The sequence below is a fragment of the Ursus arctos genome, unplaced genomic scaffold, assembly GCF_023065955.2.
Source record: "Ursus arctos isolate Adak ecotype North America unplaced genomic scaffold, UrsArc2.0 scaffold_3, whole genome shotgun sequence".
NCBI classification, from domain to species: Eukaryota; Metazoa; Chordata; class Mammalia; order Carnivora; family Ursidae; genus Ursus; species Ursus arctos.
The window spans coordinates 14,108,483-14,132,578 of record NW_026622985.1 but is presented as its reverse complement, the minus strand read 5'-3'; the positions used below and the strand labels follow the sequence as shown (position 1 = coordinate 14,132,578).

General features: G+C 39.1%; 1 protein-coding gene across 2 annotated transcripts in view; it reads right to left on the bottom strand.

The window, feature by feature from the left end:
* Positions 1–24,096, bottom strand: part of VPS41 (VPS41 subunit of HOPS complex) — a 169,633-nt gene that overhangs the window by 90,594 nt on the left and 54,943 nt on the right. For both annotated transcript variants that reach the window (XM_026502942.4, XM_044385612.2), the window contains 2 exons: positions 10,092–10,166; positions 2,358–2,420 (listed from right to left, as the gene is read on the bottom strand). In XM_026502942.4, coding sequence (XP_026358727.1) covers positions 2,358–2,420; positions 10,092–10,166 — 138 coding nt within the window. The remainder of the gene's footprint in view (positions 1–2,357; positions 2,421–10,091; positions 10,167–24,096) is intronic.

The following is a 24,096-nucleotide window of genomic DNA, read 5'->3' as shown; positions in this document are numbered from 1 at the left end:
CATGTACTTCTGGGCATTAAAAAATAAATTCACACAACTGTACTTTCATAAACCTACAACCAGATACATTTTATATTCTTATTAATTAACTAATACCAATTTCCGTCCTCCAGTGGAATTGATTCCACCTCCCACACTGTCATTTTTTAGGGCTTTAAGCATATGACGCCTCCTTTCTCCAACCACTCCTGCCTCCCAGGCTAGCCCTTCTTCCCTCCAACACTGTCCTGATCCACCCTGGATACCAATCAAATCATTTACACACTCTTAAAATTTCTCATCAGAGTCCTTTTACCTCCCTTAGAATGCATAACTCTAGAGAGCAACTGCTAATTGATATCCCCATGGATATCCCCTATGCTCCTTAACCACATTACTTTATCCTTTTCTTCTCTTCAGCTGTAAGAAAACTAGGCCATCAGGGTCACTGCCCTGAACAACTGCTCCTGCACGGCCCACGTGGGCAATACGTGCGCTCGGTCTCACTGGCAGAGGCAGTAGGACTCTTTTTCAAGGTTACTCTCCCTCCCTACATGGCTGATTCCATTCCCTGGTGCTGCCCAGCTAAGCATTCCCTGCCCTTTATCTGCAATCCTTCCCCCCTCTGCTGATATTTTTCTTGCCATCAACCAAAACATGACGGCCAGAAATGGTCCCTGGACGCAGCCCTGCTCTCCAGATGATCTCTCTTCATCACCAAATTCTACGAAAAAAAGAGTCTACACTGGTTGTTTCTACTTCTTCATCTCCAATTTATTTCTTGATATATGTGAGTCTTGAAACTGTCCTCATTAAGGTTGCCATAATGACTTCATAATTACTGGGTAAATGCCCTGTGTCAGGCCTCACCATGTCACCTCTACACTGCTGTCCACTCCTTCCTTATGGAAACCCTCACTCCTCTGGCTTGCCTGACACCACTCTTCTGGAGATCCCTTGCTATTCCCTACCGCCCCCCTCCACCCCATACACACACTGCCTGAATCTGTACGTTGGAATGTTCCAGAATTTCACCATCAGTCTTCTCTGCCCACTCTTTAACTTTTAACTGGATGATATATTTAACAATGATTTCATCTGACTCAACTGTGGTTATCAACTTTGTGTTTTTAGGGCCAATCTCTACCCGGAGCTCCACATTCATGTTTCCGAAACCTCCACACCGTTTCCACCAGATGTACTAGTTATTTGAACTCAAGAAAACTAGCAACGTCCTGACTCAAAACATCCCTTCCTGCAACTGATGGCCTCACCACATACCACTACCAGAACCAGAACCAGCTTCTCCCTCCTTCCTAACCCCACCCACCCATCACAATGGCTTGCAGCCAAGTCTACCTCCTACCGGCTTTCTACATTCCGATCTTCAACCCTCCTTGAATACTCCTGACACTCCGGTGACTGAGGTCCTGGGATGCCCTGCCTCGAGGACAGCATTAGCCTTCTAAATTGCCTTCGGCCTGCAATCCCTCTCCTGCTTAAATCACCCTCCAGGCTGGCAGAGTTGCCTTTCCAAAACACACATCAGATCCTATCTCTCCTTTACCTGTTGATCAATAAGTGTTTGAATAAACAAGTGAAAACAATGAATGACCTCTCCCTTGAACAACTCTAATTTTCACTTTAACGACCATAACTGTTATCTAAGACCACTCCCCCTGACGAGTGGCTATCAGCCCTCCAATCTATACTGCATAGAGTCCCCATATTCATTTTCCTTAAGCTTAGCTCAGTTTATGTCACTTCTCTGCTCTTAAACATTCAATACTTTCTCCTTATCTACCACATGGAGTCCAAATTCCTTAGCCTGAAAATAAACAGCCCCAATCTGCCTGTGCGGCTCTCCTGCCAAGTCAGTGTTTTATGCGCCATCTAAACTAGACTATTTTTGCCACTTCCTGAACACAACTTGAACTTTCTGGCCTCTCCATTTACATTATATTGTTCTTCCGCATGGAAAGCCAGTTTCCCTGTCTGCCCTGTCCATTTATTAAAGCCCACCCAAATACCACACCCTCCATGAAGCAATCACTAACACGGACAGCTACAAGTAACTTCTCTCGGCTTTGGACTCCTTACTACTGTTTGTACCTCTTTGAGTCTTTCATCACAGACTGTGTGTAGGTATCATCTCACACACTACAACAAAAGATTCCCGGGGACAGACTGATATCACAGTCATATAACACACATCCTGTGCTCTTTTACACCATCGAATGGTGTTTGGCACTTCCAAAGTGTTGAAGAGGTGCTTACTGATGAAATTAATGCAACACTGGTAGTGCTCAAAGTACTGTAATCCTTATTACCTTCGTTGAGAAAACCCTTAGAAAAAGTAAAACTTACTGAATACTTACTTTAATGGGACAGTCAAAAGTCTCATGAAATTCTTCTCCAGAATACAGTCCAAACACCTGCACCTGAAAAGTAAAATGGATCCTGTCAGTTCACCATGACAGCAACAAAGAAAGCTGCTGACTCAGTGAGAATACATACGATTGATTAAAAAAAAGTAGAATATTTAATATCTAAGGCCCCTGTGATCTCTATTAACTATCCAATGAAAGCAATTCTATCAGGGTGAGAGTACGCCGCTGCAATTAAGCTTTTATAAGCATCTCATGGATAGAGTTCCCTTTATTCACCACAAATTTGCTTTACTAAGTGGATGCCAGCTTTTAAGAATGAAATAGATATGAATAGGTTATTAATATTCTTTTATGAACTTCTCACAGCCTGGCCCTAAAGGAATTATTTTTTCCTTTCCTTGAAGGAAAAAGGTGCTTTTTTTTTTGACTCATGTATACATAAATCAACCATGCAGATCAATGTGGCAAGAGACGAGGTGAACTGCACTTCATTTATAATCTTATGCTGAAATCTACTGAGAGCGTATAAATGTTAAGTTTCTACTTACCACTGCCTCCCTTAAAATTGTTCCAGGCTACTTTATCCATACTTAATGTCTGAGTGGTTTACTTAAAAACTGAACAATAGACATTTTGCAGAGGGTATGAATCATAAATTTACAGCTTGATAAATTTTTATGACCTAAACATATCCCTACAGACACCATCCAGATCAAGAACTAGAACCCAAGAAGCGCCTCTGTGTTTCTTCGTATTCAGTGACGCCCTGACAAATTCACCACGTCTCTGAAGTCCAGCACCATAGATGAACTGTGCTGGTGTCTGAATTTTGTATGAATAGGGTCATAAACTATTTCACTGGCTTCTTTCTCTCAACATCTTCCTTATATGATATTTCCAAACTGCTATGTACAGCAGTAGCTGGTTCTTTGCGATTGCTGTATAGTATTTCAATGTATGAATATACCACAACTCACATATCCACCTTTTATCATTTGGGTTGTTTCCAGATTAGGGCTATTATAAATAATGCTGCCATGAACACTCTTTACAAATCTTTTGGTGCACTTAGGTACATATTTGTGAAGGGTACGTAAGTAGGAATGGAATTGTTGTCCTACGTTTATGCATCTGTTCACATTTAATAAACAGCCAAACCATTTCACAAAGTGGTTTTGATCAATTTACACTCTTACCAGCAGAGCTTAAGATTCCAGGAGCTCTCAGACACTTGGAGCTAACTATTAGGGGCACTTAGAATTACTTCCCAACACTTGGGATACACGCACTCTTTTTCTAGTCTCTAGAAGAGGGATATTATTTCTTCTTGAGAATTCACCAGTGAAGCCATCTAGGGCGGGGTCTATGTGAGAAAGTATTTAATTACAAATTCAAATTTTTAAGTAGTTACAAAACTATTCAGACTTTTGATTTCTTGTTTTCATCTTAGTAAGTCGTGAGTGGCTCATTTTTGCGAGTTCGAAGAGGAAAATTTACTCGTGATATAATTTTTGGAGACAAACTCATTCATAAAGAGGTAAAATCATGAGGACACCCATTTTGTGCTACTGTTTTCATATCCTGTGCCAGGTATGTTTTCTGAGTTCCAACAACAGCACATGGTACAATGTAACAGAGAGGGTTGTGATTTACCCTGAGGTGGTCTCTTACAAGGCATTCTTGACGTGATAAATGCATGCATGCCCTACTACCACCTTGCTTCTCATTGTTTGGAGGGAATCATCATTACTGCACAGTTAAGGTCCCTGGATACTAATGGCCAGACCCCACCCTAGACAGACTAAACAGTTCCGGTGGGATGGAATGCTATTTTAATTTATTTAAATTATTTATTTAAATTTATTTAAACCTTAATTTATTTAATTATAAATATTTAAATATTTAATTCTATGTAGCTAGCACTGAAAATCCTGCCCTGCCTCATATAGTCCTTATACCAACACTGCTAGGTATGATAGCAAACACCATTATGCCTGCTTACCAGGTAATACTGCAGAATAATCAATGACTTGGCCAAGGCCATAAAAAGCAAGAAGAATGCTCTAAACCCTACTCTCTACACGCTAACATTATATGAGACAGCTTAAAATATGGAAAGAAATCTTTCTACAGAAACTGTATGAAAAGTGGAACCAGAAAAAAAACAAACCTGCAAAAGCCCCAAATATTTACCAAACTAAAGGGAAGGTGAATGTCAGATCTGATTTAGGCAACTTTGTGACCAAAGCTGAAACTAAAGGAAGCAGACCATTCATTCCAATGGATACAGGAGGTTACAGGGGGGTAATGGTGATTTTAAGAACAAAAGTTAGGTGATTTTTATGGTGGGGAAAAGTATATGAAATATAAATAAATGATGTATGAGCCCGCTGAAAAAGACTGAGGCATCAGTAAACATAAGATAAATATTAGGCCTGTGATTCTAATGGTGAAATTAAATTATGAATTACCAGGGACAAGAGCCCGTTTAAAAATTATGAACCCACATTAAAAAAATTATGAACCCATATTGGAGATATAACAGTAGAATAAGGAGGAATCAACAGAAAAGCAACAGACTAGAACTCTGGGTCAGTCCCTACTGTTACGTTTAACTGAATAACCTCTTCCTCAAATATTCCTCTTTTCTCCTTCAATATGGAAAACACTGTAACTTCCACAAGGCAAATCTCATAAACTTGATCAGTACAAGTAGGGTGATTTGTAAAACCGTCGATGTTTTGGTTCATTTCACTAATGTGACAGGCCAAACGAGTTGGTCACAAGTTATACTACCATTGCTAATAAAATCCAAACAGTTTTTATCTGTTTCTTCTCTCTCCCTCCTTATTTATTTTGCCATTTCTATCAGTGAATACCATACTCCTCTGTGAAAGGAATCTGTTGAATGTCTGCCTAGAGACTCTGCCTTTAAGGAAGACCTCATCCCACATAAGAACCTGTAATTAAAGGCTAAAATAGAGGGGGTCCTTTTGAAAATGGTATCCTCTAACAACCTCCCCCAACTAGTCACAAAAATACCTAATGAAGAAAAAGAGAAAATTCAGAGCTGTTAGCCTTCCGGTCAATCCACTGGAGTCCTGGAGGATTTCTCCTTAACTCCAGACCCGCAGGGCCATGTGAGGGCCATAGAAGGCATGTGATATGTGCTTTACTGCTTGAAGTAAAGAAAACCTACCCTCATGGAACAGTAAAGAAGGTATATATTCTTCTCCACTCGAGCACGGAGTTCTACATATTTGCCAACCCAAAAAGTGGGCGACACAGCCCATCCGATGGAGAGGAACCATGAGTGAGATGGCCAGAGGGTCAGACAACCTCCCAGGCCGTACCTCCCTCTCAAACTCCAGCTTCCAAATAGCAATGGGTCGAGTAGGAACAGGGATGAACACGGGAGCTGCCATTCCATTTAGGGTGGGAACTGAAGAGATTCACACAGAGGAGACTGGTTTTCATTGTCTCTACCCATAAAAAGTGTCAGAGACCCGGAAGAGGTAACAGCAGAGGCTCCCATGTCACCAGGGGGAGCTCCTGTAACTGATGACCTCTGGTCAGAGGAAATCAAACTCATTAACGGGGCCCCTGTGTGGAGCAAAGAAGGTGATTCCACAACACCCAAAATGGTAACAGGCAGGGCCAAGAGCAATCAGACACAGAATCTGTTTGCTAACCCAGATTCAAAAAGAGCTCTTCTCCTTGTTCTGGAATGGATAAACAAGCAACAAAAAACGCACACAAGCTCTATAAAAATGATATTGCAGAACATAATTCTGATGACTTGGAGGGAGAAAAAGCATGCTTTTAAAAATGTTTACTAGTAACAAGAAAAGAAAGAAGACTGGAACACTGTTCAGTGACTTCACTAAGAAGAAAAGACCTCTGTGAGTCTGGAGCAGAAAGATAGCCTGATGATCACTAGCAATTACTACATGTTTCTTCTGTACCTCACACTATTCCAAACAATTTACAAATATTAATTCATTTATTTCTAATAATCAATGAGGCAGGTACTATCATTATCCCTAATTTATAGAGGAGGAAACAGACTGAGGGACAGAGAGGTAGGAATAACGTATCTGACATCACACAGCTAAAATGTGGCAGCACAATTCCATTCCGAACCTTTAGACTACACTGCCTGGCACTCTAACATACAAGAGGGGCGCCTGGGGGGCTCAGTCGGTCAGCGTCTGCCTTTGGCTCAGGTCATGATCCCAGGGTCCTGGGATCGAGTCCTGCATTGGGCTCCCTGATCAGCGGGAGGAGTCTGCTTCTTCCTCTGCCTCACTCCCCCAAGCCTGCTTCTCCCTCACCCTCTCTCTGCCAATCCTTCTGCTTGTGCTTGCTCTCGCACTCTCTGTCAAATAAATGAACAAAATCTAAAAAAAAAAAAAAAAGGACATACAAGAAGTTGTCATTTTTTTTAAATTAAATATGTATCTGGCTGATATGAAAACAGAGCTGGGAGCAACAGAAAGACTTCAGAAAAATTAAAAATCCAAGATGGAATAAAACTCTATTCCATAAGGCAAAATTGACATTGAAATAAAAGCAAATCAGCAAAAGGAACAAACAAGAAACTCCCTGACGACAGAGAAATGAGGAGGAGAAAAACAATGAGAAACAAAAGCACATACATGTGTGTGCCTGTGTGCATGTCACACACATGGTATGACCGGTTGTCCTTACAAAATACATATTTTCAAAAGGAGAAGAGTGAATGGTGCTTATCCATTCATCTGCTTCCCTTGAAAAGTTTAGGTACAATAATGCAGCAGGGGGGGAAAGGCTAGTCCGCAATGGGTTACGAAGTGAAAGGTTAGCAGTAAAAACAGTTAACATAAACCCAGAGGGCTCGCCATACACCCCCCCCCCCCCCGCACCTGGAAACGTTCCCAGGCAGGCCCCCCCAGCGTGCCCACTGCCCAGCGGAGGAAGTAGAGGCACCGGAGGCCCAGCCATGCGGCCAGCCTAACACAGGGGAGCGGAACTCCCGCCCAGGCAGGCGGAATACAGAGCCAGCGCTTAGCCTCTGCACCGTAACTGCCTCCAGCCTAAGTATTATTGGGTTTCTTTGAAGAAATGAAAATAAATGGAACTGAAGCAATAATCAAAATCAGAACTGAAGTAAACTTTCCTGAAATGAAAACAATACTTCAGGATATGGATCAAAAGGACTTAACTGTGTTCCAGACAAAATTAATGAAAATAGACCCAAACAAGACATAACTTAGCAAACCGAACTACAAGGGCCGTATATTGTTGTTTTATTGTTGTTATTATTATTAGTCTAAGCTCCAAGGCAGGACAAAAAAAAAAATTAAAAAGGTTTTGTGAAAGAACAAAAGTATGCTAGCCTCAGACACGTCCACAAAAATAAAGGTCAGACAAAAGGGAGCAACATCTCCAAAATTTTAAGAGAAAATATCTCCACCCTGAACTCCACACTAAATTGATTCTGTTTATGTATGAAGGTGACATATTTTATCTAGGGGGTCTTAATACACTACAGAAAGAAAAATCACAACAGCCATTTAAAGATGCATTAGATCTAGATATCTGGAGTTTATCTTTGTAATAATCTTTATGTTTTTATTTACTAACCACTTCGCCAGATCATTCTATACCAGCTACTCAATTTTCCCAATACTGCTAGCTTATATAAATTATGTGCACCAAAATATTTATTTTCACTTCTATCAATGCTAATAAAACATATGTGAAAGCTATTTTTATTTTTTTGTAGTAGACTTTATTAAGAAAGCTTTGTGTAATTACTTTATTTTTCTTTCAGTAAAAGTATGTATTATTTATATAATAATATTTTTTAATTATATTATGTTAGTCACCATACAGTACATCCCTGGTTTTTGATGCGAAGTTAGATGATTCATCAGTTGCGTATAACACCCAGTGCACCATGCAATACGTGCCCTCCTTACTACCCATCACCAGCCTATCCCATTCCCCCACCCCCTCCCCTCTGAAGCCCTCAGTTTGTTTCTCAGAGTCCATAGTCTCTCATGCTTCATTCCCCCTTCTGATTACCCCCCCTTTCTTTATCCCTTTCTTCTCCTACCGATCTTCCCAGTTCTTATGTTCCATAGATGAGAGAAACCATATGATAACTGTCTTTCTCTGCTTGACTTCTTTCACTTAGATTAAATGTATCACGGTCTACACCAAAATACAGCAGTTAAAAATCTGCCTAAATTGGAAAACATGTATTTGCCAAGAAATGTACAGGTGATATCTAAGGGTCACTATCCACTAGACCCAGTTAAAATATCCCACTTTGCCACATCAAATAATAATTATTCAACATTTAAAGCTTTGAAAATTCCTCGATGAAGTATTTCAGTAAAAATTCTTTTCCAATTTGAAAAATGAATATTCTCTTTCAACAATTTAGTTCAACTAAATCGGTTGTCAGCCCAGAAGGAATTTCTTATCTTTAAGAAAACAAAATAAAGATAACCTTCTTTTACAAATTCATAAATACAAACAGGTTTCAATTGTTTGGATAATTCTGAATTTCCATACGTACCAACTCCCTGCTCACCTCTCTGACGGTCTGGTTCACCTCAGAATTTTAGAAAGTACTGTAAAATTTGACAGTGATTTTTGGAAAGCACAGTGTTCCAATTACCATTTCAAAAGACCTTTTGGACAACATTAAGCTTAGATATATAAAATACATTCTTGTGTGTCAAAAGGACTTCATTTTTCTTTTGTGCATACATTAAATGGGTATAAATCTTTTACATGGAGTACATTGTTTTTCATTTACTCATCTTAATGACCCATTGAATTTAGGTCATGTAAAAATACAAAATTAGATTAGGAAATGTGCTCTATTCAGTTAGGAATACATAAGATTATGTAATGATCCTTAATGCACTTTCTTCTCAAATTGTTATTTTAGAAAAGTAGCTTAAATACACTGTGCATTAGAATTTTATCATTGCAAACCAACATTAGAAAAGACTTCCATCGACTGAAAAACAAAAAAGACATTCTTATAAGTGGAAAATCAATCACCACAACCACTAAATGTCACAGCTCGACATCAGCAAGAAGTACTGATAATTGTTAGTTATACACCACACAAATGATCTATGTCCTCGCGTGAGGAAGTGGGTGCCAGGTTTTTAGAAAACTGTACATATATTGATTTTACATTTATTTAATGTGGCCATTGTAAGACACTTTATTCTTCTGATAAACTATGATTGCTTATCAAAAGATTCTATAATTCAAGAGAAACATTCATAACTTGTGCGAAAATGAAAACCACCGGCCCACAGAAATCATGCCCACAAAATCCAATTTTGTGGATTTATGGCAGAAAGGCATTAAACTACTGTCTTGCAGGAACTGCAGACTAGTCACTGAAGTATAAGTGGCACGGCAGTAATGATTAAGGTGACACGTCCCCCTGCCACAGCTGTTAATCAGCTTAAGACTAGTTACATTATTGACATTCTTGTAATTACTATTCCTAAGGCACATTTGTGCGACATATATTTTACTTTAACTATGAGCAATTGGAAGCAAGTCCAATACCCAAAAAGAATAATCAAGGTTCTCCTAAAGCAGGTATACAGCAAGTAGAGAGCGTTTCCCAGCCCCTGGAGTTGGCGACCATCCCAGGCCTCAGAGCCACACAGTGTTTCCCATGTGCCCACGTCATTGCCATACCTTGCCATCCTCTGAACACACGCCCATGTGCTCTCCACTCTCGTCCAGGCTAATCTGATTTATCTTCACGGGACTCTATTCAAACAAGCAAACAAACATGTAAAACTTCAGGAAAATTTATACATTCCCAAACAAATGCCTTGGCTCTTTGTAATATTTAAGTGAGACAAACTGTTAGTTTAGATGTGTTGAGTCTAAGACATATTCAGTTTCTGCAAATGAAAAGGTAAAGTACAGCTTTACTCTCACATATGTAACAAACCCGGAAACCTAAGATTTCCCGAAATTACATATTGCACGTGTTTCAAGTACCAGCTAAAATGCCATTTTTGTTACAGGTTATATGCCTTTTTATTTATTCTGTTTGCTCCCTATTCCTAAAATTCCTTCCCAACCAAGTCCATTAAAAGAACATAACAGACGCCAAAAAAAAAAAAAAAAAAAAAAAAAATCATGATGTAAAGAAAAATTTTCACTGTTTTAGTTTGGTACGTTCTTCTCTCACAAATCACTAAATCAACTTTGTATTTACATTTTATGCTTAGTACTTTCTGGGGAGAAATCCACAGGGTCTAGCTGATATCCACTAATTTGTTATCCCTCTTCTTTTGAGTAATCTCAAATTCTTAAAATCTGTCAAGACTGAAATCAGGCATTCTACTTTGGATATATTTTCCCAAGCATAAATACACAATGGGACTTTTACTATTTTTCACAACTTTCTTGTTTTCTATGTAGCCATCTGTTTACTTACTAAAACATTCATATAGGTGGATTTTCCAATAGAAGTCAAAACTGGTAAATGTTGACGACATTAAAAAATGGCAAGCTTTTTTGCCTCCTTAAATAATGGCAGTTTCCTGCTATTTTACAAAAACGTGATAGAACAAACTCAGCATGGAAAGAAAAGCCCTCATCGGTTAGGACAGGAGTCTGCAAATTAGTTTTTTAAAGTATCTAACCTCAAGATAATTTGGCTTCTTGATAAGAATAAATGGAAAAATACAAAACAGAATGTTCCTTTCTCAGTGGAAAGTATCTCAGAGCTAGTAAGCAAAGGTTATAGCAGACCAAGACTCCCAGACCTCGGAAGGCTACCCACTGAGTGACGTTGTCGAGAGAAATTCCTCAGTCGCAGGATGAAACAGCTGGCCCCACAGCCCTTCCTCATGCTGATCACCACACAAGCAACATTCATTCCTGAAATGCAGTCTATGAAAAGCAACCTATCTCCTCAAAAGTTCCTAGGATGTTGAGGTGCCTGGGTGGCTCAACTGGTTTAAGTGCCTGCCTTCAGCTCAGGTCATGATCCCAGGGTCCTGGGATCCAGCCCGGCGTCTGGCTCCCTGCTCAGTGGGGAGTCTGCTTCTCCCTCTCCCTCTGCGCCCACTCGTGCTCTCTCAAATAAATAAGTAAAATTTTAAAAGGTTTCTAGAATGTTAAAAGAGGAAAGGACCGCGTAGATAGATATTTGATCCCTTTTACTGGGGAATAAACCAAACACAACAGAGAAAGAGCTAGGGATCCGACCCAGAGAGCAGGGGACAGGCATCCTGCACCGGGAGTGTTGTGATGGATGGCAAGGAATATGCAAAACAAAATACAAGCTGAACTGGGAGAGCAGTGAGGCTAGTATGTCTGGACTCCTGGCTGAGAAGCCCGACTGCTCAGCTCCCATAGTCTTCTTTGGATAAATGCTTTCCTCACTGAGTATCCTCTGGGACCAGTTTCCTCACGCTCATCATTTTGCTCATCAAACAACATTTTAACACCCATTTACTCTTGGCAAACATAAACCCCACATACCCGAGTGCAACTTAACTGGCATTTGGTTATACTCTAACTCAAACTGCATTTTAATAGGGGCATGTAGCCTAGCGATGCTGAGCTTTCCTGTCCTGTCCAATACGGTAGCATCGGAATGTGACTATTTATATGGAATCAAAACTACACAAAATCAAAGGGTGCCAAGTGCTCAACCACCACATGTGACCAGCAGCTACTGAGTGTATCACCACATGAATCAGAACATTTTCCTCACTGCACAAAGTTCTACCGTTCCAGGCCTACAAAACTGAGCCCCGCCGCTGAATGCAGTCCTTCTTTACGAGGCCCTTCTTTACAACAACATACAGTAAGAAGTGCATTTCCTTCCCATATACATGTCACAATTTATGTGATTTTTTCTTGGACCCTGGGACTGTGCCAGTCCTCTCCAGGTCATACTGCATCATTTCCAAAGAGCCGGCAGACACCGGAGCTGGTCCTCACCGTCTTAGGGGGAAGCAAGCACCACCTCACGAAGAGGAGGAGGAGGCCTCAAGAGTTTCTGAGAGCTGTCTGGAACCGTAGTCCTTCTTGGTTGCTAGGTAAACTTCTCATGACAACGTCTCCCTTCCCCAGTAGAAGCTGTTACCACCACATCAGCAATGTGACAGGGAAAAGCAGATCTACAAGGTTTAAGAAACCTCCTTCCCTCACATCTCTGTAACAGAATTTTTCTTTACTTTTTTTCCTGCCAAAGATCAATATTCATTGATTGATTTCCCTGACTACTAATAAACATAAGTATTTTTCTTAAGTCTGCTGGCCAATTAATTTGCTCAAGCAGCTGAGCTTGTTCACAGACATCTCTTACTCATTCTTCTACCGAAGTATTTGTTGTTTTCTTGTCAATTTCCTTTTTATTTTTAGGGTATGACGTCTTGGTATAATACCTCACCCAGACATTGTATGTGGTCTTTTTTTTTTTTTTTTAATTGCAAGATGGCTAGTGCTTTATTTCTAATGTGTAAGTCTTTAATACTTTTGGGACTCATTTTTTTCCCCAAATGGACATCCAGTTGGGGTAGCCCCATTTATTAAATAATCCATCCTTCTTCTGAAGAGAACTGTTTGTCATATAATAAACATTCACGTATATTCAGATAACCTTCTGCATTTTCAATTGTGGCCTCTTTGTCAATTCATCAGTGACTTACTTATAATATACACAGCATGTTCCGTTATCTGGTAAAAGGCAAAACCGAGCCATAGTTCTCCACACTTTCCTCGGCTTTTCTCCGAAATGAAAGACAAAATGACCCTCATGTTGCTAAACACAGTGGTCAGTGTTCAAGCCTAACTTAAACTAATAGGAGGATGTAAAACTGCTGATAATTCACTCTCCTCGTTGCTTCCAGGACACCATACTTGTCTGCTTTTCCTTCTAAATTTCCAGCTTCCCTCTTGGGTCTCTGGCCGGATTCTCCCAATCTCCCGATTTCTGTATTTCATGGTTCAGTCCTTGCTGCTCTTCTCTCTGACGTCTATGTTCGCTTCTTTCATCATTTTCTTCCAAGCCATGAACTGACTCGTAAATTTTCTCTCTAGACTGGGCCTCTCCCTCTTTCAGACCGATATATAAAACTGCCTATTTTACAGATATACTTGGATGCCTACCAGGCATGTCAACTAAAGCATATCCCAACCCAAGATCCTGATGCCCCCTTATGAAAGGGCCCTGCTTAATGTTTCCCTCATCCCAGTTAAGGATGACTACATTCTTCTGGCTGCTCAGGGCAAAAAACCTTGCAGCCATTCCTGACTTCTGTTTTTCTTTCACACTCTACCGTGCACGTGTCAGCAATTCTTATCGTCTCGTAAACCAAATTTATCCAGACTTTGACCACTTTCACCAGCCCTAGAGCTGCCATCCAAGCCACCATCATTCTGGCCTGGATCATCCTAATATTCTCTTCTTAACCAGTGGATCTGCTTCTGCAGTCACCCTCCCAAAAGTCTGTTCAAAAAACCAGCAGAAAGATACCGTTAACAGGCTGATCAGATAATGTCATTCCTTTAAAATCCTCCAATCGCCTCCCATCTCAGGATAAAACCCGAAGTTTTTACTATGACCTCAAGAGTCCTCAACAGTTTGGTTCCAGCCCTCCTGCCAACTTCTCCCCTCATCTACGCTCGGCCTTGTTCCCTCTCCTCCACCACGATGACCTTCCTGCTGTCTTCCTGCCTTAGAGCCTTTGCACCTGTTTGCCCAGAATGTGTTACTGCCAAATCTTCACTGGTAGTCACCTTCTCGGGAATGTTCTCTGGCCACTGATCTGAAATTTCAACGTTCAACCAAACATCACAACTCCTTCACTGCTTTATTTTTCCCTGTAGCACTTATCACTACCTACCTTACTATGTGTTTTACTTACTTATCTTATTCATGGTCAAACTCACTACAATATTAAATTCATGAGAGACAGTTCAGAGAATAAAAAATTCCAATCACACACAAATTCTTCCAGAGAACAGAATAGAAAGCGCATGTTTCCCAAATCATTTTAGCAAGCCAGCATAACCTTATAATAACAAAGCTCAACAAGGATATTATGAGAAACAAAAAGTACAAGTGAATCTCAGTCATGGACGTAAATGGAAACATCCTAAAGAAAATATTAATAAAGTCAGCATATATAGAAAACCCAAGTTTATTCCAGAAATACTAAGGCTAGTATAACATAGGGAAAAGAATTAATATAATTCTCTACATTAAGAAAATAAATGAGGAATATCCAAAGATCATCTCAATAGATGCAGAAAGTGATCAAACTCATGGTAAAAACTCTTGGCATGGTGGGATGAAAAAGTCTTCATTCTCATTTAATGGTGGAATGCTAAAAAGCTTTCCCTTTGATATCTCTACAACATTGACTCTTCTAATCCGTAAAGCTGGAGCATTACTCCATTTATTAGACCTTCTTTAATGTCTCCAAATAAAATTTGATACTTTTCCCCTTAGAGATCTTGCACTTTATTTTATCCTGGGAGTGGCAATGCCTGTAAGTACCCTTTTCTCCTTCCTGGTATGTATAATAGGATTCCATTTACACAACACAAAAAAAAAGGCAAAATTCTATGACAGTGAACAGGGGGCACACAGAGAGGGCAGAAAATGAAAAAGAAAAGCTAAGCATTTTCAATTATAAAGGTCAGTGCAGTGGAGTCCCTTTAAGGGAACTGCGAGTGGAGGGGGATTTCACACCATCTGTTCTCAACTGAATTCTAGTTACATGACGGTTGGCAGATAACTACTATTTCACTGCATATTTTATGTGGTTTGGAAAGTTGTATTTCACAATAAAAATAAACACTAAAAATTTAAAATAAAATTAAGAAGAACTTGCCCATGAAAATCTCTGGGGTCCATACCTTCAGTGGCTTATTTCTTATATCATGTTTTTTTCCCCCATGACTGTCAAGCAACTCAAATGTTCTCATTCTGTTCTGGTCATCTTGATTTTCCCAGAAAATACTGCATTTCATAGTCTTAGAAATGAAAATGTTTTTACTTTACTTTTTCTTCTTTTAATACTTTAATAATACTAATGATATTACTACTACTACAGCTGAGTTAACATTTCCTAGAGGCTTATTGGGCATGGGGTTCTAAGAGTTTTATACAGGTACCATTTGTTCCTCACCGCAATTCTAGGAAGCAGGTACTATTATTTTTCCTATTTCACATTTGCAAATATGAAAATGTCATTTTTAATGTTTTCTTCTATTTTATTAATTTCTACTTATTGTATATTAATTTTCCCTTTTTGTCTTAGAACAATTTTGTTAACCTTAATGTAACTTCCTGACATTAATATAGTGCACATTAGTCACTGCCCACGTGTTAGCCATAAAATAATCAAATGTCTGGCATTTGCCTTTGAGTATGCCAACTGGCCATAAATTAGAGGCCAAAAAATTACGTGTGGTTGCAGTAATCATTTCCTCTTTGAAAAAAGCAACATTTTATTTTGTTTTGTTTCATTTCTAAGGATGGTGACAGTATTATTTGGTTCTTTATCTAGTTATTAATAAAATTCTAGTGTAACTACAATTGTGGCCAGAAATGTGGTTTATATAATATTTTTTTAAAAATTGATTGCTCTTTGAAACCTAAGATATTCTTTCAAACTAACACATATTCTCTGGTTCAGAATAAACATATTTTTAACATTATTTGTATTATCTAATTTCTATATACCTTTACTTTTTTCTTCTTTATCTATCAAAGACTGATAGAAACAGGTTTCAAGAACTTCCCATTACAACTGCAGCTTTGTCCATTTCTCCCTGAACTTCAAATAAATTTTAGTCTAGATATAAGATGCCCTATAATTGGACACATCAAAGGTATGAAAAAGTTTCCTTTTACCTCTAAATGTAATCAATATAACATATGGTCTGCTGGCTAAGGCTCTTTTGCCTTAAACTCTAACTTTTTCTCACATTTTTATTGCCAACATGCTTCATGTTTATTTCAAATATGAAAGCTGAAGCTATTTTTCTTTTAGGAACAATATTTTGTACTTTTTACTTTTATTTTTGTATTTTGTACTTTTTAGAATTACGTTTCTCCATTCCATTACTACTTTTTTGCTGTATTACTCAAATTCTTTTGTTTATCTAGGTACAATTTAAAGGCTGTTCATTCTGTTTGTATCCTATGAGTGATTATCTTTAAATTTTTATAAATCATACTTGAATTATGTCTCACTCCAAATCAGTGCAACCACACACACGGACTCACTCCAAATCAGTGCAACCATACACACGGACTCACTCCAAATCAGTGCAACCATACACACGGACTCACTCCAAATCAGTGCAACCACACACACGGACTCACTCCAAATCAGTGCAACCATACACACGGACTCACTCCAAATCAGTGCAACCACACACACGGACTCACTCCAAATCAGTGCAACCACACACACGGACTCACTCCAAATCAGTGCAACCACACACACGGACTCACTCCAAATCAGTGCAACCACACACACGGACTCACTCCAAATCAGTGCAACCACACACACGGACTCACTCCAAATCAGTGCAACCACACACACGGACTCACTCCAAATCAGTGCAACCACACACACGGACTCACTCCAAATCAGTGCAACCACACACACGGACTCACTCCAAATCAGTGCAACCATACACACGGACTCACTCCAAATCAGTGCAACCACACACACGGACTCACTCCAAATCAGTGCAACCATACACACGGACTCACTCCAAATCAGTGCAACCATACACACGGACTCACTCCAAATCAGTGCAACCACACACACGGACTCAATCAGAAGATAAGGTATTTACTACTGCCTTCCTTTCCCTGTTTTAATGTGGAAATACAAATATTTTATATTTCATAAGTCACATCAAATAGAACTGCAGAGAAAATCTAGTTAATACATCAGTAAAAATTACAACCTTAAACTGTAAGTTCTAAGCGTGACTCAATCTAGAGGAAGAAACTGTTCAGCTACTGGGATGCCCATAATTTAAAAACTGACTCATGAGAGGTCAGTTAAAGATTAGGGATATTTACCTCTTGTCATGTACACTGCAAGAACTTTACAGCTTATTGTACACTTGAAATTCTTCTTTAGTTTTTGCAAATATCTGGACTTTTTACTCATGTAAATCAAACCAAGTGAACAGTCAACTCCCAAAAGAAAGAGTACAAATTATAGGTAAATAAAAATGAGTCAACCTTCATAATAAATACATATAAATACAAGATTGGCAAAGATTGTTTAAATATGTAGTTTTGTTATGTTAGTCACCATAACATCATAAAAAATTTAAAAAATTTTTTCTAGGAGCAAAATAAATAAATAAATATCTAGTTTTGGCAAAAAAGCCCCAAAACAGACATTCCTCGTACCCTATTGGTGGAAATTCAAATTTGGAGAAACTGTCCTAAGGATCATTTGGCAATGTGTATCAATAATCTTTAAAATATGTATTGTCTGGGGTACCTAGATGGCACAGTCGGTTAAGTGTTGGACTTCTGATTTTGGCTCAGGTAGTGATCTCAGTGATCTCAGGCAATGATCTTGTTCTCGAGACTGGCCCTGCCTTAGGCTCCACACTCAGTGTGGAGTCTGCTTAAGATTCTCTCTCTCTCTCCCTCTGCCCCCTCCTACTACTCCCCCCCCTTCCCCCAGTGCTCTCACTCTAAGACAAATAAATAAATCTTTTTAAAAATATATGTATTGCCTATTTTACACAAGAACAGTAAGAGGGGTGCCCAGGGGCTCAGTCAGTTAAGCGCCTGCCTTCGGCTCAGGTCATAATCTCCAGATCCTGGGACCATCGGGCCCTGGGATCAATGGGCCCTGCACTGAGCTGACTGATCAGCCAGGAGTCTGCTTCTCCGCTCTGCCTCTCCCTCCCATCCCCCCCACTCGTGTTCTCTCTCTGTAATAAATAAATAAAATCTTTAAAATAACAAACAAAAACAAAAAACAAAAGAAAGACCATTTTGCAAAGATGCTTTCCACAGCAGGTTTCTTTTGTAAGACACTAAGAAATAGAAATTATCTAAATTTCTAAAAGCAAGGAATATAAATGGTGAAAATTAAAAGAAAAAAAATTAAGTTTAAAAAATGTAATATGTAATCAAGAATCTGACTTTGGGGTGCCTGGGTGGCTCAGTTGATTGAGTGTCCAACTCTTGATTTTGGCTCAGGTCATGGTCTCGGGGTCATGGGATCAAGCCCTGAGTCAGGCTCCATGCTCTTTGGGAAGTCTGCCTGAGATTCTTTCTCTCCCCTTCTGCCCCTCCCCCTGCACACATGTGTGTGCACTCTCCCACCCTCTCTCTCAAATAAATAAACCTTTTTTAAAAAATTAAGAATCTGACTTTATCCAAGAGAAGTCAGGTCTTTGCCCTTGGTTTCTGGGAGATAATCTATCCTGATAGGAATGTCTTTGTTAAAGGCAAAAGACCTCAGAGTCTTTCAGTGGGCCATGCCAGAAAGACTAACCCCGTGGTTGCAGGTCAGGGCTTTGAGTCACAAGACATCAACCAACCTGGAAGTTGAATTCAACCATGTGGACAAACCATCAACCAATCATGCCCACATAACAGATCCCCAGTAAAAATCCTGAACACCAATGGGAGCTTCCCTGGTTCTCACACATTTATGTCAGGGGGTAACATGTCCATGAGGACAATGGAATCTTGCATCCCAGGGTCTGCCCTATGCGTCTCTTCCTTTAGCTGATTTTGACTGTGTCTTTTCCTTGTAATCAACTGTAATTGTTAGTATAATAACTTCCAGTGAGTTCTATGAGGCCTCTAACAATTATCAGTTGTGAAAGTGCACCTGGGAACTTCCCAGATCTTATAGTTGGTGCTGGTATTAGAAGTCTTCAGCAAACTCACTCTGGAAGACTGTGCCCTTAACTCTCACAATTTGGCTAGCTCTGAGTAAACAACACCCAGTGTTTATAAATACAACTGTATTTACAGGTATTTGTACGTAAGATATGTGACTGGAAGTAGATACTCTAAAATATTAGCACTGGTTTTATTTGGGTGCTGAGATACTGTTAGTGTTTAGACTGTCCCTTTCTACGTTTTGTTAATTTTCTATGACATATATTTATCTTGTTTGTAATCCAAAGATAAATATTTTTAAATGATTATGTAGTCAGTTCTTTAATTTAAAACCAGAACGACAGCAAAATATATCTTGATTGTTAAAGCCATTGCTCTGGGAACCTGCGGCACTCATTTTTACCTAAAGTGACAACTGAGTCTCATCACTATGCACATCGGTTTCTATTACTAGTTCTGTAATATTTGATAAAGAACAAATAAATAACAGGATTTCAGCATTATAGCTGTCAACGGCACAAGTAGCAGGTCTGGCATCTATAATCATTCCTCACAGAAATGCCTTACGCATTTCTGCTATTTCTGCATACCTGAAATAAACGGGAAAAAGAGAAAGGGTACAGGAGGGAAACTGGAGGGCAGGAGTCCGTCTTTCTTCAATATGGAGTTTCCTAATTGCCTGTTTCACACATAGAATTTAGGGGTGTGTCTGCAAAGCTGGGATACTGGAGTAGATGTAAACAAGAAAAGAGACCCGAGGAAAAAAAGACCCAAGAAAAATGGCCTCAGCTGTATTTTCCATTAGCTACAATTTTATTCCTAATGGAGACATGTTTGGAATTCTGGACAATATAAGTGAGTTTGTTCAAAAATCAATAATGTCAAGCTGACACTATAGAACATACAAAAATGTTTCCTTAATGGAACAAAAAAAGAGGCCTGAGTAAGCAGGAGGGGTGAGGACTGGCCCATACCTTCTAAGCCCGAGTCCACTACAGGTGGTCTCAAGTCCTTAAATTTAAAGAAAAAGGCAAAATTACCAGCATGTACACCTCATGTGATAATCAATTACCTAATGTAAAATGCCTGAAATAAACACACTTAGTATGGATTATGTCAGCTCTTCAATTAGGAATAAATTCACGGTCATTTCGAAAGCTGCTTTTAATGGAGTTCTTTGTGGCCACTTCTTTTCCCCCGACACTCCTCATCATCCCACCTTAAGCTATCGGTCCCCCAACAGCGAACCTAAGAAATCAATCTGCTAATGTATAATTTGTAAGGCTCCTCTGACTAACAAATGGATAATTGATTCCTTCACAAATGCTGTATCCCCATGGACACAGGGCAGAATGAATAAGAAACAGAAGACGGATTTCATTTTCGTTCTCTGAGATCCACTAGTTAGCAATCCCAACATCCACATGCTTGCCCGGGCAGCTTCATGCTCTTTAGTCACACTTAGCAAGCAAGCTGCACTTACATTACACGTGTGAAAAGCAAACGCCTGTTCTTTCATACTTGGGAAAAGCTCTTTTTACTGCTTCTTTTACTCTCCCCTGATGACACACCCCGAGGTGAGCAAGACCTCCAGCTGGAGGTAAGGAGTCTCTGAAAACTACACCTACTTGAGGGGTTTCTACACATCTGCAAAACAAACATTCATTTTCTCGCTGACTTATTCTGTGGCCAAAACAACCTAACCTTTAGCTATAAACTCTCAAATTTTCTCTGTTGCTCTACGATTTCAGCTCAGGTCTTCAATACTCAGTATCGGGCTTGAATAGCTGAAGAAGAGCTGATGGTCCACATCTGGCAATCACTTCCCCGTGATACTAACGACAACGCATTCCACCATTAGAATGAGTATGCAAGAAAACTGTATTCTTGTGACGTTTTGAAGATGATCCTACCTCTCTAAGATTTAATAACTACGTTAATTTGAGGTTCTTGATGTGATAATCCAGCTTTTAATAGAAGCTGCTGTTTCTGCAGATGGAAGAAAAATGCTCTGTTAGTAGCAATTCATTCCAACTTGAGAAATAACTAGGCAATTTTAAAAGCTACAAAGTCATTATTTTCCACTCTGAATAAAAGGCAGGAGCAGCGGTGAAAGGAGGCACAACCACATGTGAGTTACGTTTCAAATATTGTACGATAATGTGGCTGAAGTATTCTTTATTCTACAAACTACTGACCAATTATAAATTTATACCTTCAAAAATACATTCCTTTTCACAGAAATGGAAAAAACATCCTAAAATTTATATGAAACCACAAGACTAAAACAGCCAAAGTAATCATAAGAAAGAAAAAGCTGAGGCATCACACTTGCTGATTTTAAACTGTATTACAAAGTTATACTGATCAAAACAGTATGGGATTGACATAAACACGGACACCAAAAGCAATGGAACAGAATCAAGGGCCCAGAAATAAACCCGTGCATATATGGTCACCTAGTATTTCAAGAATACTCAATGGTGGAAGGATAGTTCCCTTAATAAACGGTGGGAAAATTGGATATTCCTATGTAAATAATGAAACTGGATCCGTATCTTATATCACTTACAAAAATTAACCCCAAATGGATTAAGAACTTAAAGGTAAGATACAAAACCATGGAACTCCTAGAAAAAAAAACACCGGGGGAAAGCTCCCTGACAGTCTTGGCAATGATTTTTTGGACATGACACCAGAAGCCCCAGGTAACAAAATCAAAACTCAACAAGAAGAACTACTTCAAACTAAAAAGCTTCTGTACAGCAGAGGAACGATAAACAAAGTGAAAAGGCGACCTACGGAATGGAGGGGACTATGTGCAAACCATGTATCTGATCAGGGGCTAATATGCAAAAGATACAAGGAGTTCATACAACTCAACAGCAAGAAAACAATCTGATTTAAAAATGGGCAGATGGGGCGCCTGGGTGGCACAGCGGTTGAGCGTCTGCCTTCGGCTCAGGGTATGATCCCAGCGTTGTGGGATCGAGCCCCACATCAGGCTCTTCCGCTATGAGCCTGCTTCTTCCTCTCCCACTCCCCCTGCTTGTGTTCCCTCTCTCGCTGGCTGTCTCTATCTCTGTCGAATAAATAAATAAAATCTTTAAAAAAAAAAAAATGGGCAGAGGACTTGAACTGACATTTCTCCAAAGAAGACAAACAATGGCTGACAAGTACAGGAAAGGTTCTCCACATCATTAATTACCAAGGAAATGCAAATCAAAACCATGATGAGCTATCACGTCATACCTGTAAGGAAAGCTATCATAAGAGCTAACGAATGCTGGCGAGAACGCGGAGAAAAGGGAACCCTGGTGCATTGCTGGTGGGAATGTAAGTTGGTACGGCTACTATGGACAACAGCGTGGGGATTCCTCAAAAAATCAACACTAGAACTACCATATGATCCAGCTATCTCGCTTCTGGGTATAAATCCAAAGGAAATGATTTATGATCTCAAAGAGATCTGTACCCCTGCATTCACTGCAGAATTCATAACAGCCAAGATATGGGAACAACCTTAGTGTCCACTGACAGATGAATGGATAAAGAAAATGTGATGTGTGTATATATAATAACATTTCATATATATATACATATATATATCTATACACACACACACACACACACACACACACACACGTATATACGGAAAATTATTAAGCCATAAAAAAATCCTGCCATTTACAACACCACAGATGGACCTTGAGGGCATGATGCTAAGTGAAACAAGTCAGACAGAAAAAGACAAATAGTATGATCTCACTTTTATGTGGAATCTGAAAACATCCAATTCCTAGAAACGGAGTAAAATGGAGGGTGCAGGGATGAGTGGGTGAGGAAATAGGGAGATGTTGGTCAAAGGTACGAAGTTATAAGATGAGGAAGTTCAGGAGATCTAAGGTACAGCATGGTGACTGCAGTAAACAATACTGTATCCTATATGTGAAAGCTGCTATGAGAGAAGAGCCTTAACCTTCCCACTATAACAACAACATCAAATGGTAATCACATGAGGCAAAAGTTAGCCTGTGACAAATGTTTTGAAATACATGTGTGTGTCAGATCATGACACTGTATACCTTAAACTCAACACTATACATGAATTATATTGCAATAAAGCTTGAAAAAATAAAATCACATATTTTAAAAATAAAGCACTAACCTATTTTATAAGCAAAGCTGATTTCTAAGTGAAAAGTATTTTAAAAAACTTAGTTAAAATATTTGTTATTTTAATGTGAAACAATTACATGTCTACTATTTGAGGTACTGTCCATTATGTTTCTAATACAAGAGGTCCAAAATACTCTCCCAATACCACAGTGTACTGAACTACTATTTCAAGTAGCTTTATGGTTTATCAAAGCTTTCTTCTGATGCTACAAAACTGAGTAAATATAAAATGATCACCTTAAGATAGGGTACATTGTCTGCATCTCCCGATAGCCTTAAAAAATACTCTATTAACTTCCACAAAAATACTGTTTGATAGGAAAAAACAAATGTAGTATCTCTAATTTGCCACTTAAATTTAACTTGTATTTTAATGATCAAAAACTGCAATTACCCTATTAGAAAATCAATATCCTTAGAAAATGATTTAAACTCTAACCGGTGTCTCAAAATTCATCTAAAAGAAGTAAAAATCATCTAAGAGAAGAATGGAAAGAAGTTCTTAGGAAGAGTCACCTTGTTGGGAAAGAAAAGAATTCTGTCCATTCATTGTGTCATGACTGCTTTAACACTTGAGCTTAAATTGTCTTCATTTATAAGAATGCTTATAAATCAGTCTTTGCAAGCCACTGAAACACTCCT